The sequence below is a fragment of the Hesperophylax consimilis genome, chromosome 10 (genome assembly GCF_061612785.1).
Source record: "Hesperophylax consimilis isolate HC1 chromosome 10, BYU_Hcon_1.0, whole genome shotgun sequence".
Classification (NCBI taxonomy): domain Eukaryota; kingdom Metazoa; phylum Arthropoda; class Insecta; order Trichoptera; family Limnephilidae; genus Hesperophylax; species Hesperophylax consimilis.
Window position 1 is genome coordinate 5,179,623 of NC_142845.1, and position 15,939 is coordinate 5,195,561.

Consider the following 15,939-nt stretch of genomic DNA (forward strand, 5'->3'; position numbering starts at 1 on the left):
TAAAAAAGGGGATTTTTTTGTATGGGAAAATAAATATTCTTCTTCGGAAAAATATCTTAGTATGGGAAAAAAGTTGGAATATCGAAAAAAGTTATTTATCTTTTTTAATTGTAGAATCATGTAGAATCATGTAAATCACCTGTTGAAGTTTGTGCTCTTTACCCCCGGACACCCTGTATGTTTCTATCGGTTTGTTTTTTCAGTGATGTAGATTGAAGATTTTATATATATATATATATATAATATTATCACATGTGGTTGGGTTTCTGACAGTGATACATTAAAGGGGATAGTAATTTTATTCACAGAGAAAACATTTCGACAGAAACCCCACGAACAACATTAAAGTGTTCTCTGGAAATATGATACAGCCCTAATTTTGGTTTCCACTATCAATTTCGAGATCAAAAGATATTATTTGCTCTGAAGACGAGCAGTCAAGCTGAACCAAAACACAAGGATAAAGAACCATAACCAAAAACATAAAATAAACGCTATGGTTTTGAAGAGCAGAAATCGTTTTTATAAAACATAAAAAAAATCTATTTTCTATTTTCGACCTATTTGTGCCACCTTTTGGGCCGGCTAGTAGACAATTTAAAAGATATTTTTTTGGGTTTGCCTTCCTTTATCTACAGGGACTAGTTCTTAAACTGCTGTGAATGTCTTTTAAAACTGAAAATGATCTTTTTTGGTTTCGCTGTGGATTGTACCTTCCATCCCAGGGATTGGAGTCAACAGCGCTAATAACCTCGCCAAATGCTGATCGGTAGGACTGGCATTTATTTCGTATATTAACTGCTGTAATGTCATCCAATTTCATAGAAATGCTCATATGTCGGCGTGTGTATGCGTGATTGCCACCAAATGATAGAACGCATTGTCATCGACAGCGAGTCTGAAATAAAAATAAAAAAAATCTGCCGAGTTTCAGCTCAATCGGATGTCGGAAAGTGGGTTAGTTTCCACTAAAAATATTCCGATTCATTCATTCCCGAAAACAAAAGTGAAATTTAAATAGATGTATTAAGACGTGTAAGTGATGAAGTCGTGTAAAAACAATATCAGGCGTGCGGTCCGGCGTAATGGATGGACCTATGGTCGACTTTGCCATAGCAGGCCTAGAAAATCGACATTTCCGTGGGGTTTATCTTAATTATTTATGATGAATGAATTACTAAAATCTCAAATCTTTCTAGAGGGATCCATCAGGAAGTTACTAATTCATCGTCTAGAAAAATAAAATCTTGTGCTTACTTTTATAATTTAAAAAGGTTTTTATTAATCTCAAATATAAATAACTGACATCCGTAGGAGTCGCTCTAAAAATAATATTATCGTTACGAATTCGTCGGAGTTAATTAAAACGTACATTGTCAGATCTATTGTTTCTATACAATCTGCTAAATATTAAAAAAAACATAGGTAGTCACGAATTTTTATCTGTCATTTCTTTGAATGTTCCAATGAGGCATACCAGGCATACTACGCTTTTTCATATAGTACACAACAACACCAATGCAGCAAATAACTCACCAAATCACTCACAACATACACCCACTACGGGAAATTGCAAAAACTGGACATTTTTCATGATTTTTTTCTATGCATAAAACTAATTTAAATTATTTAAAAACTATTTGCACTTTTTATTATTAATCAATTACAATTCGTGAGCTTCATGTACTTACTGATTAAAAAAAAATCTCTTCCACTCACCAAAAACCTTTTTCCTATTTAGAATTCTTTGTCATCATTACTCACACCTACAAATTAACAAAACATCTAACGACATACGTAGTAGGTATATTAACTATATATAATTTAATTTAGAACAATATTACTTGTAGTAAAATGTATGTGTCCAAATAATTAAATAAAAATGTGAGCCTCCAGTGAACCCCCGTTATGAAGTATAATATATATTATTTTATATATATTGACAACGAGTCTGTCTCTTTTATCCGGTGGCAAAAAAAACATCCAAAGAGTGCGAATATGGTAGTGTCATCTGGAACCCACACTGCTTGAAATATTTATTTCAAAAAAAGCATGTTTTCAATAGCAAGACTATTGACGAACAAGACAAGTTCGACAACAGGCAATAATAGGAAATTTATTTATTTTTATCGTTTACCAGCTCTTTTAGCATTTAATTAAGATGAACATATGTAAACAGTGATTGTTCGATCAAATTACTCGTACATCGGGTAAACTTGTCCCAGCGAGAGCTCAATTTTTGCAACATCTCTACGGTATTATAGAAAGCGTTGCGTCCATTAGCGTCATAGTTGGAAATATGAACTAAACGATATTATAAAGAACAAACGCTTAATATTCAAATCTAGAAATTAACCACAGAATACTTAAAATGTACACCTCTATGAAACCAAAGGTTCCAACTGCAATTTGAGAAAAATTATGAAATTTTTATTAATTACGAGTATTATTATACATCTGTATAGTAAAAGTGAGGTAGCAGAAATGTTTATAGTACATTTGAGGCGTGTTGAAACAAAGACAGCAATCTCCACTTCTTTTCATTTTGAGTAAAATGCAATAAATGTTTTTTTTTGTATTTTTCCAATACCTTATGTATCACACCAGCTGTTCACACTTTGTATGGGGTGGCGGTTTTAAATATCATATTTCTGGGTCTCTGATTGGCTCAAACAAAAACTGCTGTTTTTGTTCCGTAACCTGAAGGAAATCGCCACGTTTGTTGTGGAACCAAATATTAAAATTCAAAAATGTATGGAATATTGTCGTTTATGCTCCAAAACCTTTGCAGCAGTCGATAGTATTTTTGATTCTATATCCATCGCCATATCTAACTCATTTTACACCAATGGTGGAGATTGCTGTCTTTGTTTCAACACGCCTCATTTGTATACTAAAAGCTTTTGTTTAAGTTCAGTGTTTAGATGAAAAAACGTAACGATTTTATGTTTGAGTTGAAAAATTAAATTTTGATATAAAATTGGAAAGCGTATTTCATCACCTTTCAAAAACAGTAATTTATTTCCCAATACGTTCAGTAATATCCTATTTATTTGGATATTATTGAGAAGCGGAAATACACACAAATTCTCCGACTTTCTGAAAGCATCTTTAAGAAACATAACGGTCAATATTCCAGAGGCCTGAGCGGTTAAAACCTATAGAAATATAACCCCACAAAAGAAAATAGGGTCCCAACGAAATAGTTCTAACCGGAGGCTAATAATTTCTAACCCTTTGTTTTCGAATGGGGGTTAAATTCTGTGTACGGATGAAGCGCTTCGTGTAAGTAACCCGATCAGTATAAATCTTTAGGGTCATTCATTTTTATGGAAGCCATCCTGTCTCCTAATAGTCGCAGCTGAAAGTAATTTGAGCGATCTGCGCGTATGTGAATTCTATAGGCTTCATACCGTAAGAAGTGTATGAATGGTTTTCTAGGTTAAAATGATGTTGAAAATTTTGGTGAAGCATTTTAGTTTAACTACATATTAGGGTAAAGTGACCTGGGAAATTTTTATTCCTCTTTAAAACGTACTACTATCATTATTAAGATGGTACAACTATCTAGAATGGGGTAATAAAAATATACGGAAAAACATGCTAGGTTTCTCTTGGCGAGCTATGAAGACTGATGAGTGATTAAGAAGCAAGAGAAAAACCACTGAAATTCATTCATGAAAATGTGAAACAATAATAACTGACTATTACTTAACTGCAGTCACGATTTATTCTGTACCTACGAAAGTATCAATTACAAATCGCACCAAGAATATTTTACTATACTTTCTCAAAAAAAGGTGGTTTATTGATCGCAATCACAGATTGCAATACAACGCTAAATTACGGGAACCAAACATCATAAATGAAAAAATTATATCGATTAAAAAATATATTTATAAAAAAAAGTAAACTAAATTATAAATTAAACTTTGTATTGCCCAAATAGCACACTTAAACCTATATATTTTTATAAATTATTATAAGCAATAATTAGTCGCCTGTAATATCAATACAAATTGAAAATATCTCCCGAGTAAAAATAAATGCCGCCGACGGGAATTGAACCCGCGCCTTCTGATGTCCGGTCAGGTGCTGTGATGTACTAGTATTTTTTTTCAACTGTGAACAACCAACTTTATTTTTGTAGGAAAGGCTTTGTTAGTGCTAAATTTCCCGCTAGATGGCGTCGAGATATTTTCAATTTGTATTGATATTACAGGCGACTAATTATTGCTTATAATAATTTATTATCCTTTGTGCTATGCATAAAAACCTTGTCTTATAAACATTAGTTTATCATTAAAACAAATAATATATATTTTTACTTGGTGGAATCTATCCTTAGATACGGAGTAAGAACGTGGGGAAATACGAGCAATACTGTATAAATAAATATGTACTAAATTTAAAAATAGGTATTGTTAAAATATTTGTGACACCTAATATATACAAATAAAGAAAGATAAAAATAAATAATGGTTTAAAAGAATTCAAAACACAATTAAAAAAATATACTGAAAACCTAAACTAAATAAAAAACGTAAATAAATAAAAGAAAAACAAAAATTTAAAAAATAAAATAAAAATCTAAGAAACTAAACAAATAATACCTCATCCCATACACACAAGCAATTGCTTATTATGGGAGAACATTGAAAAATAATAAATATTAATCATATCATAATATCTTTTATCTTATTACTAGTGAAATATATATATGTACACATTGTAAATTTTTTTATTGAATAAATACAATTTAAAAAAAAGAAACTATACCACTATTGTTATGTTCAGAGTGTTCACATATAATTAAAGGACTTCTATTGTTCCTTACTATTATGGATAACAGGGGAGAAACCACTAGTGCATAGGTTTGATTCATCCCACTAATATCTAAAGCGGCCGCTACACTACTCGCTTCGAAGAAGTCCTCGACGAAGTTAGCCGAAGTTCGAAGTGCGTGCCCACACTCGTGCAACTTCGCGAGTAACTCAGTCCAACCAGTTGGTTTATTTATGCCGTGACGCTTCGAGTCCTTTGACTCGGGCGCATTTACCGACAACAATCGGAAGTCAGGCGAAGCGAAGCGAAGTTGCCCGAAGCGAAGCGAAGTTCGTGCCCACACTATCGTATTCGGTCAACTTCGATCAACTTCGCGAGTAGTGTAGCTGGGCTATAATAAGTATGGAGGCCAAACGCTGGAATATTGTGAACCAGTTGTATTTAAATAAACTAAAAAATAACTTGCCACTTGAGGAAATGGAAATTTTTTTTTGCAACATTTTGTCAGTATTATAAAAGGTAAATTATTGTATTTGAAAAAAAATTTCACATTTTATTTTTTAATTCTTTTCATATTTTATTTTTTAATTAATTTCATTTATTATTTTTTTATTAATTTCATATTTTATTTTTTAATTAATTTCACATTCTAAGTTTTAATCCGTAGACTATTATTTCTTCTGATGTTCACACAGTAAAAACAAAACTTTTAACATTTCTATGAATTTAATATGTAAAATTCTGCTTTATATTCTTAACAATTAAGACACAATGTTAAGGGAGAACCGGCAGGCAAGCAGCCATGTGACAGCTTTTCTGGACTTCCTTTATTTTTAAAGCTTAACCTGTATTATTATTAAATTAAATATTAATATTAATTTTGCGATACCGACAAAATGGGATAACTTTGCCAATTTTCGAATTTTAAACAATATATATTTTTTACCGACATTATCCGATCCAGCTGAAATTTGGCAGATGACAATGCATTATATCAACTTTTGGTGGCAATCAAGCAAATACATGCGGACATATGTGCATTTCTCTGAAATCGGATGAAATTACAGCAGTTAATATACGAAATAAATGTCGATCCTCCCGGTCGGCATTTGGTGAAGTTAGTAGAGTTGTCGATTGAAGTTCCGGGGTCGGAAGGTTCAATCCTCGGTCAAAACATTTTTTTTGATAGATGTATTTTAGTTAAAATAACTTTGTTTTTACGGGTTGACTTTTTTTTAAAACACCGTGAAATCGCTTTATGGCACCATTTTTAGCTAGATGAAAATAATTACATTTTTTAAACCAATATTTCACTTAAAATTTACACGTTTCAGAACAAAATGATCCTTGTATAATATTTATTAAAATAGTGGTTAAAACAAAATTAATTATTTTCGTATTTTATTTTAAAATTGAGAAAAATTTACACAAGATAAACCGTAGTTCGACGTACTGGGAAGTTAAGGGTTTTTTCATATATGTCGCAGTGCAGATATAAACTGATATATTTGAGCGTTCTGATTTTGATTCTCAAATATGATAAACCGAATAAAATTAGAAATTTAGAAATTTCCCTTAAAAGTACTATTTATTCCAGGTATGTACAGGTAGGGCAAAAGTAATCACCCTATCAGAAAACGCTATACCTTTTGCAAATGGCACCAAATGTCAATTCGGTTTTGACATTTGTTAAGTAAACAAACGCAGAATACGAATCGAAAAGACATGAATCGGTTTACCGAATAAAAAAAACAAATTTCACAAGCAGTACCAAAGTTTATCATAAAAAATACAACAAAAGAACATCGGGTGATTACTTTTGCCCCACTCTGTATACAGGGTGTATCGGCAAGTACCCGACAAACTTTAACCAGCTACTCCTCAGCACATTTGGAGTAAAAAATGTAATGGGCGCTTTGCTGTCCGGTAACATTTTTTTCCATTAAAAACAAAAAATAAATAAAAAAAAATCCACACTCCGTCACTGTCATTTGCATTGTTTCTCGTGTTCAACAGCTGTTATTAGCAAGTGTGTCAAAAAGTGTCCTCGCTCTTTCGTACACACTAAATAATAATAGTTAAAAATGAGACGAATGGTGCCGTGCCATTTCGTTGTGATTGTAAAAGCGCGCCAACGTAGGTACGTATGTACATTATTCAACGAAACTCGAACAAAATATTGCCAGACGGGTTTTCAAACTTTGACAAAGGATAAAACATTGGTGACATGTGGTGAAAATATGAATAGTAAATTTTTTATTAAAAAAATGTTACCGAACAGCAAGGTGCCCATAACATTTTTTACTCCAAATGTGCTAATAGGCCAGTGCAATTAGCGATTCGCGATCGAAGTAATTCCGGTAGTCCCAATTTTTTTGTATGTTATATAAACTGATCCCCTTATGTAAAATCTGAGTTTCCGACCTTGGCGCACCTGTGCTCGCGCAGCCATTTTGAAAAAACTGGCTGAAATCGGGCCAAAATCTAGTTTTTCCCAAATATCTCATTTCCAATGCAAATTTTGGCTAAAATATTTTAACAAGTATAATAGAACATAAAATAACCTACAACTTTTGTAAGAATAAATTTCTTCTATCTCTAATAGGTACTGAGATAGAAAGTCGTAAAGGTGCGTATATTTTTGAAAAAACAAGTTTTTTGCGCGACTAGGTTTGGTTTTTTATAAATACCTCGTTTCCAGTGAAATTTTGTGAAAATTTTATTTTTACCAATTATGTAGAACATAAAATTTCATTAAAGAAAAAGGTATATAATTTATATTTTTTATATCTATTACGTATCCAAACTCTAATCCACCAAAACCAGGCCAAAAATTGAAACAGTGGTTAGGTGTTTTAAACTTGGCATTCCTTGATTTTATTTTTCTTTAACAATTATTGTTCTAAGAACATATACGTTGACAACAATCGTCATGCCTGTTATATAGTAGATAGACTATTTCAGCATATCGGTCGCCATACATTCCCAATGGGAAGACCACTAAAATAGGCCAAGCCACTACATTTGTGCTCGCAGCTTGGTCTGCAATGCCTATCAACGTAATCACAACATACATTTAAGATTATTAATACAATTAAGATGATAAGGTACATAAAAAAAAGATAAAAAATTGGTATTTTCGTAAAATTAACATTTATTGACATTATTTTCTTTATTAGTTAAGTTGTCAGCATAACAAAAAATAAAATTAATGGTAGATCAGTTTAGACAGAAGTACGAGCCCTTGACTATAGTTTCTTACTTCTGGCCCTGAATTGCTTCTTCATCTGTCTTATCACCCAAATTTGTGGCGACTGGGTCATCAAATTCCTCGTCATCGTCATCAACGAAGGCTTCTACAGCATTCTCGTAGGAGTGGCCATTGCAATGAATGCAGAGTAGGGAACATTTCAAACCCGACTTTCTGCAGGTGCACTTTCCAGCGCAACCTTTTTTGCATTGACATGATATGAAGTTCAGCAAGGCCTGAGGTGCAGCTTCCTTCAACATTGTTACTGGAGTAAGTAACCCAACAGCATCCTTTTTCCACCCCCATTCAGTCGGATCTTTATCGTGACCAAGCCAAGTCTGCACTTGCAAGTATGTTCTTGAAGCGTGTTGCTGGACTGCATCTTTGGTGGGTGGTAGGTAGCCTGGATAAATTGAATTTGTTATTTTTTACTCCTTTGACAAAAATGATGTACCTTAAATTTTCCAAATTTGATTTCCCGTTGCCGCCATACAAAAGTGCAAATAGTTGTTCGGCAGCCAAAGTGATTGTTTCTGTCTTTGCTTTTGGGTCTTGAAATACACGAACAAGTTCATTCACTGAGTGGTTCTTGAAAAGAATATTACAAAATTTGTGTTTGCCTTGACCGAACGGAGCTCCAGTTGTATCGCAACCACTAATGGCATGAAGGAATAAAATGTTTTCAACTATTTCAATGTGTTTAAAACACATTTGTTCGAGTACAACGCGTTAGGTGATTTACCTTTACCAACTTTTTGGTAATATACGTTGGAAGGTGAGAGACCTGTGAGGAGTAACATCAGGTAAAAATACTGACCAACGATTATGAGATAACAACTAGTTTGCTGTGGTTACTATAAGAACGTCAGCATCCTTTTCAGCTTGTACTGTCGTTATGTGGGATCGTGCAAATGAGGTTCTGAGTAGGGAAATAAAACGAGACTTGTTCTTCTCATTTCCCAGAAAATTTTCCTGTGGCACTTGTGGGTGCATGCTTTCAAAAAACAAACACGCCGTGCTCTTTCCACCCCTTTAGTGATTTTCTTTTCTAAATAATCTGGGTATCCATCGAAGATCACTACTGCATTGGATCCGTAATGATTTTGTACATTTCTGACATATTGCTGGAAAATCACTGAAAAAGGTTGAGCACGACCCCACACAACTTTGTGCAGTAAATATCCTCCATCAATTCTGTGTATTTTACTGCTTCCCAGTTCTGTATTATTTGGTAGAGGGTTGAATGATGAGTAAAATATAGACTTCGTTCCTTTGCGCATGCCTTTCTCTGAGAAAAGAGACAATGGGACAGGAGAGAGTTCATATTGGAAATATTCTTTATGTTCACTTTCAGACTTTTTGGCAATGCAAATACGATGGAATAGCATTAATTGATCTGTTGCCATAGTCACACCCTGATTTCTGACACTGCTGGTCACCGCCGCAAAAGAAATTATCGCTTCATTACGTTTTAAGTGTAGGTTTCCAAAGCTCTGGTTGATATCTTTAGACATACCAAATTTCCCCATCTTTTCAGCCATGTGACAAGTGACTTTGCTATCCCCGATTGTGCCACTGCTAATAGACATAATCACGTTTGTTTTAGGAAATGGTTCATGGCAAGCAAATCAATCAATGAGAGTTTGAACGTCTCGATCATCCCTCTTAATTCTTGTAGGCCTCATCTCTACATGTTGCTCTGACGTTCCTGATTCAATCCCACAGAATGAATCGATACCCTCACAAATGTTATGCAGATAAACGAATCCAGCAGTCCAACGAAGGATGGAACTGTCTGTGATTTCCCGTCCTTGGGTCAAACCTCCAGATGTTTTCATCGATCTCATCAGAGTTTGTTCGATGGTAATGTCGGACCAAATCCCTGACCAAATCCCTGACCAAAATATATGAGACCGTCGAATCGTAAAGTAGCCTTCTTTTGTAAATCTTTCATACTCGATTGAATCCATCTTCTCTTTCAATGTCAACATATCTTGAAGAGACAGATGTGCACTTTTGGCGTAGTTGAAGTGAGCGGCTGCGTGAAAGAAAGGTATCATTTTTTAACAGTTGTAAGATGAAGCTCCCAATTTCCAGTACGCTCCGCTTCAATATACAGCTCAATTAGTGTAGTCATCTCGAAGTACTGAACCCACAGCTGGGAAGTAGGTCCTTTTTCTTTTAAATATTTCAGTATATCTATCAGTTTAGATAGAACTGCCTGAAAATCCAGATTGTCCTGAGCATTGATTACCACATTCTTATCTTGATTTGAAAGATCTCCAGGTCCGCTCCAGGCTCAAGACGTGACACGCGGCAACTGAAGGGAACCAGAGGGGAGGAGTAGAAGGGTGGGGGGGTAGCCCCTCCCATACCGAAGTGCCCTCTAATAAATTTATAGATGTATGTATTTAATAATGCAAACAAAAATCTAATAACGTGATAATAAACCGTGATAGATTTTCTGTGCGTAACTACCTAGATTTGTTTATTCTTTATATCGGTAAAAAAAACTATATAAACTGCACAGCTTTTTTTGAAATTTTATGTTCTACATAATTGGTAAAAATAAAATTTTCACAAAATTGCACTGGAAACGAGGTATTTATAAAAAACCAAACCTAGTCGCGCAAAAAACTTGTTTTTTCAAAAATATACGCACCTTTACGACTTTCTATCTCGGTACCTATTAGAGATAGAAGAAATTTATTCTTACAAAAGTTGTAGGTTATTTTATGTTCTATTATACTTGTTAACATATTTTAGCCGAAATTTGCATTGGAAATGAGGTATTTGAGAAAAACTAGATTTTGGCCCGTTTTCGGCCAGTTTTTTCAAAATGGCGGCGCGAGCACAGGTGCGCCAAGGTCGGAAATTCAGATTTTACATCAGGGGATCAGTTTATATAACATACTAAAAAATTGGGACTACCGGAATTACTTCGATCGCGACCCCCTTTTTGGCGCTAATTGCACTGGCCTATAAGGAATAGTTGGTTAAAGTTTGTCGGGTACGTGCCGATACACCTTGTATACATTGCCCGGAAACTACATCACATTTGTAGTCGATTTTGTAAGATAACTTTTTTGATTTCAGTTTTCGTTTTTGAGTAAATAGAGTTCGAATTTTAGAATTTTTAAAGTTAAATTAAAAATATATCTCACTAGGCGGTGGAAAGCATCTGTTTAATGTCTTTTAAAATGCGTCGTCGCGTAAGACCGACTTCAAAAGTTTGTTAACCCATTAGACACCGAAAAAAAATCGAAATGCAATGATCGAAAAAATAAGTTTTATGGGTTCTATGTGAGATTTAGATTCACGAGTTTCTCAATTGTACTACGAGTTTCTGGATACGCTGTATAACAGAACGTACATTCCATTTGATTACAAATTCATTGACAAATATGAAATGTTAAATTTAGAGTCTGTAAAATGTGTAAAATCAATTGATTTTGTAATTTTGCACACAAAATTGGTTAAAAAAGAAATGTAGACTCACCGTCAACTGAAAGCTTGTTTCCAATGCAGGTGATGGTCAGCTGGATTCTGCCCCTCCTCTCGGTGTGGTCGCATCCGCACAGGTTCGGTACAGACTCCTCGCAGCGCTTGTGCACGTTCATGTCGCATGCTGCTCGTCATCACCAGGGTAGCAGAACACGTCCAGACGTCGAGTGTGGGGAATTGTGTTCGAAGGTAAGGGACGGTGATATTGGGCAATAGTTCAATATTCGATATTCCAAAATAGTTTTCGAAATTGGAGAATGGTGTTCGAAATTGAGAATTAGTATTCGATATTTGAAAATAGTGTTCGGAAGTTGGGTGACAGTGTTCGATAAGCAACAATAGTGTTTTTTTAAAATTCGGAATAGCGTCCGAAGTTAGGAGATAAAGTTCGATATTGACGCGATTGTGCGTTCAATGATTCAGATAAACATTGTCCAATGGAGTAGTGAAAATGTAAAGATGCCGTTTGTAGATATTTGAAATATGAAAGGCGTACATAAATTTGATATAATTCAGACAGGATTGTGAGATAAAGGAGGTGCAATTGAATTTAGAGCCACACTCCGATTGGTAAAAGCAATATTTGAATTTGAATTGAACAATACTCGATGTTAACAATCGAATTCAATCCAATAAAATAATAGACGAATGGTTAGAGGGAAAATTTTTGGAATACGAAGTAGAGAATCTCAGTAGAATCGGATTATTGATCGGGAAAGTTTGAGGTGTTTATCCAGTGGTCCAGTGTGGGTGGCAGACGTTTTGGGCGTAAAACAAAGGTAAAAAAATCCATTAAAATTGGTACAAAAATGTCGAAAATTCAATCAAATAGCATACACAGAACGGAAATTGCCCACATGTTGAAATTTGCATGCTAACTGGTGTGTCAATCCAAAGAGGGAAAATAGCAAACCAACAGTTCAGCCGCAGTATAAACGCGTGAACCAAGCGGAATGTAAATTGTCAATTACCGACAACCTATCAAAAAACAACACACCCTGAATTGAAATAACCCAATCAATTTTATGGATACAATATCCACTTTCTGTATAGCTAGAGTAATTCAAATTTGACTGAAATTCAAATGAAAAATCAACGATCATTTAATATTTCCCTTTCATTGGATTGTTCCAACTGACCGGCTTCATATTTATAATGAAAAGAAACATTGCTTTAAAATAGTAAATAGCAAATTTCTGATTCGATGAAGCAAACAAACAATAAAGTCGACATTCTTTAATGCTGACACAAAATGCGATGAGCTGGAGCGTACATTTTAGTGGAACATAAGAAAGATTAAAACTGATTTCAAAAAAAGAATTAATAAAGAGATAAAAGGATTACATAGAAACTCAACAAAGAAAGTTCTTTGAACAGATTTGTGAAAATTTAATAAAGGCATTTCTAATTTAAATTTATTTCGAAATATCAATTATAAAGATAACAAAAGGACAGGAAATCGTCAAACGGCATGTTTATTGGATATCTTCGAGAATTCGAAACAATGGAATAGTGGAACTATATTATTGAAATGAAGAGGGAATTAATATTGATGGACCAATTTAAATCAAGTCAAAAGATTAATTTTTTAGAAATAATATAACAATTTTTTCATGGGAGTGTTCAAAATCACAACTCCAAAAGGAAAAGAGAAGAGGATATAATTATCGTGATAAACAGAAAAATAGGTTTCGACGTAAAATTCTACAAGCATTGTGGTCTGTGCGAAATAACACATAAATGATTGAAACCAAGTCCGAAAAAACTGAAACACGCTTGAAAAAATGTAGTCTTCTGAAACGCTGGGGAATGAAAAATCCTAGCCATTTCCGTATAACTCGCCAGGGAACCTCGGTAAAAAGGGACAAAGGGTTGTCATAAACATTGAGAATGGTTAAGGCTTCGAGGCGGTTAATGTAATTGACGTGGAGCGTTCGCCTTCGACCGCCACGAAATGGATTGGGACGAACATTCAGACAAGACTATTAAAGCTTTTTTGCTTCATCAATCAGCTTCCAGACAAGGTACTCAATATTAAACAAATCCCTACTCGACAGAGATTCATTAGGGCTCAACAAAAAATAAACAGGAGCCTGTTCATAAAACCTCACATGAAAAATAATTTACAAAATTATTAGCAATAATGTAACAGTAGTATTTTAAAAGCTTTGTAAGCTTCACAAGGGGCAAAATCCAGATAATGTACAGAAACATGAAAACCGGGAAATGGTTATGCATACGATTCTTGCAGTTTGCAGACACTTTAGTACAGAGTTGGCAAAAATATCCAACAAGTAATACACATATACACACTCAATTCAATGTAATAACATGCACATATATTTATAGAATTTACATCGAAAGAAGGTTTCGTTTATTAAAGTGTGTTTAAATTGACAGCAAAATGCTTTAAAACACGAATTTATTTCTTGTAACCCACATTAAATCACGAACCTTCTTTAAAAAAATACACACTAAAACCTGCTTTGGAAAAATCTCAATAATTGATGTACTAAAATATGGTAGGTATTATAATTATTTCTTGTGATTATGTATGTATGTACAAGTTTTGTTGTATTTATGATGATAATCAAAAAGATGTTTCCAAAGCAGTAAACACACACATATTAAAAATTAAAATATCTACACCACATACTGAAAATTGCCGGGTGCTAGTGCAGTCAAAACTCGGTTACAAAACGACTTTACATTAATTCAGGTTTAGATTATTTTTTAACGGTTTTTTTGTTTAATGGAATCAAAATAAAGATACAGACAGGGATAAACAGGAGGAACTTTAAAAATAAAGAAAAGACAGACAAGGATTAACGGGAGGAACATTATAAAATAATTAAAGTAAAAATAAAAACATAAAACAACAGGAAGTAGTTTACTAACTAATCTTCATCTAGCTATGTAAGTAGAGCGTAATAATTTATAACCCAAAGGAATGCCTAGTATATTATTTTCTTCTTAGGGTAATCTAACTAAATTTTAATAATGTTCTAACTCTGGGAAAATCATTTAAAATACGGGTTGAGAATAGCTAATTACATAATTAGTATCTGAGCAAGTTTTAAAGCAAGAACAGGATTAAATAGTAGCTCCTACAAAGGTTTATTACATTTGATTTGAGTGAGGGGAAGAAATTTAGAAAGGATCAAACGCGAAGAACAAGCAGTTTATTGACATGATAGCGTGTATGAGAATTGGTTTTCCCGTGTCACTTGTGTGTTAGGATATAAGAAGTGTAATTTGTACCTTAACGGGGCTGACTATATTGTAGGGTTGAAGAAGTGAAATAAAACATTTAGGGAAACCAGAATAAAGAAAATTCTTAATAACGTGGCATTATAATAAATAGAAGAACACGGTGCAATGATCCTATGTTTACTGTTATTCAGAAGTAACAAATAACGACGTGGATACACAATAGGTGTCTGTACTAACAGGACGTGCATAAAAATGTATACAAATCGCCGAACTGCCTTGCTTTAGTATGTTATTATTAGTAAATGCATTGTTTTCAGGAAAATTTCAGGAGATACATGAAATTTAATTGAGAAATAACCAAACGTAATATCTTAATGAACTGACGGGAGATTTCACTAGCATTAAAAATTTAGCGCAATGTCACAGGTTCGAACCTGTGACCTCTTGAATATTCATGCAATTCACACGGAGAAAAATGAGTATTGCTAATCTATTGAAAATATTTTGAAATTATTGACAATCTAGTTATAAACGAGATTGTAGGCCGTTTCCTGTCAAACTATTAGTAAATTCCTAACATATCGCAAAACGTGTTCATGCACTTGCATTTGCCTTGTATAATATACAGTGACGATATGCTGAAATATTAAAATTTTTATGAACACGTGTTCCGACATCCTGATAATACGTTTGTATTTTACCAACAGTTTATTAGGAAACGTATGAATTCATTCCTCAGGGGCCTGTAATTCTGTTTTAAGCGGATTACGAATAATTCGAAGAGATCCTTAATCAATTAGCAATATTTTATAGCAGTAAGATTTCCCCGTTACTTCATTAACACGGTCCCAAAATGGTAACAGTTTCCTCAAGAAATTGATATTGTACATTTGGTGAAATTACAAAAAGAACAATAACTGAAAATAATTTGTAATATTTAAGGTATCTTCCTTTATGATCCTGAAACTTGCATAGTTCCTACCCCCTAGTATCTATAAAACACCTAACAAACATGGTTGAGACCTCTGCTAAAACCTCAAATTGGGGTCCATCGGTACTTGTCTAATTAATTAATTAATTGAATTAATAGCTAGCACCTCCAGATATGACGTTTGCCATCACCTCGCGGTCCCCCACATACATTAGGGTTTGCTTAATCGTAAGGGATGGCGCCGGGTTGATTTGTT

General features: G+C 33.9%; 1 protein-coding gene across 2 annotated transcripts in view; it reads right to left on the reverse strand.

The window, feature by feature from the left end:
• Positions 1-15,939, reverse strand: part of LOC149420215 (protein kinase C, brain isozyme-like) — a 610,992-nt gene that overhangs the window by 29,478 nt on the left and 565,575 nt on the right. For both annotated transcript variants that reach the window (XM_089636531.1, XM_089636532.1), the window contains exon 5: positions 11,535-11,663. In XM_089636531.1, coding sequence (XP_089492657.1) covers positions 11,535-11,663 — 129 coding nt within the window. The remainder of the gene's footprint in view (positions 1-11,534; positions 11,664-15,939) is intronic.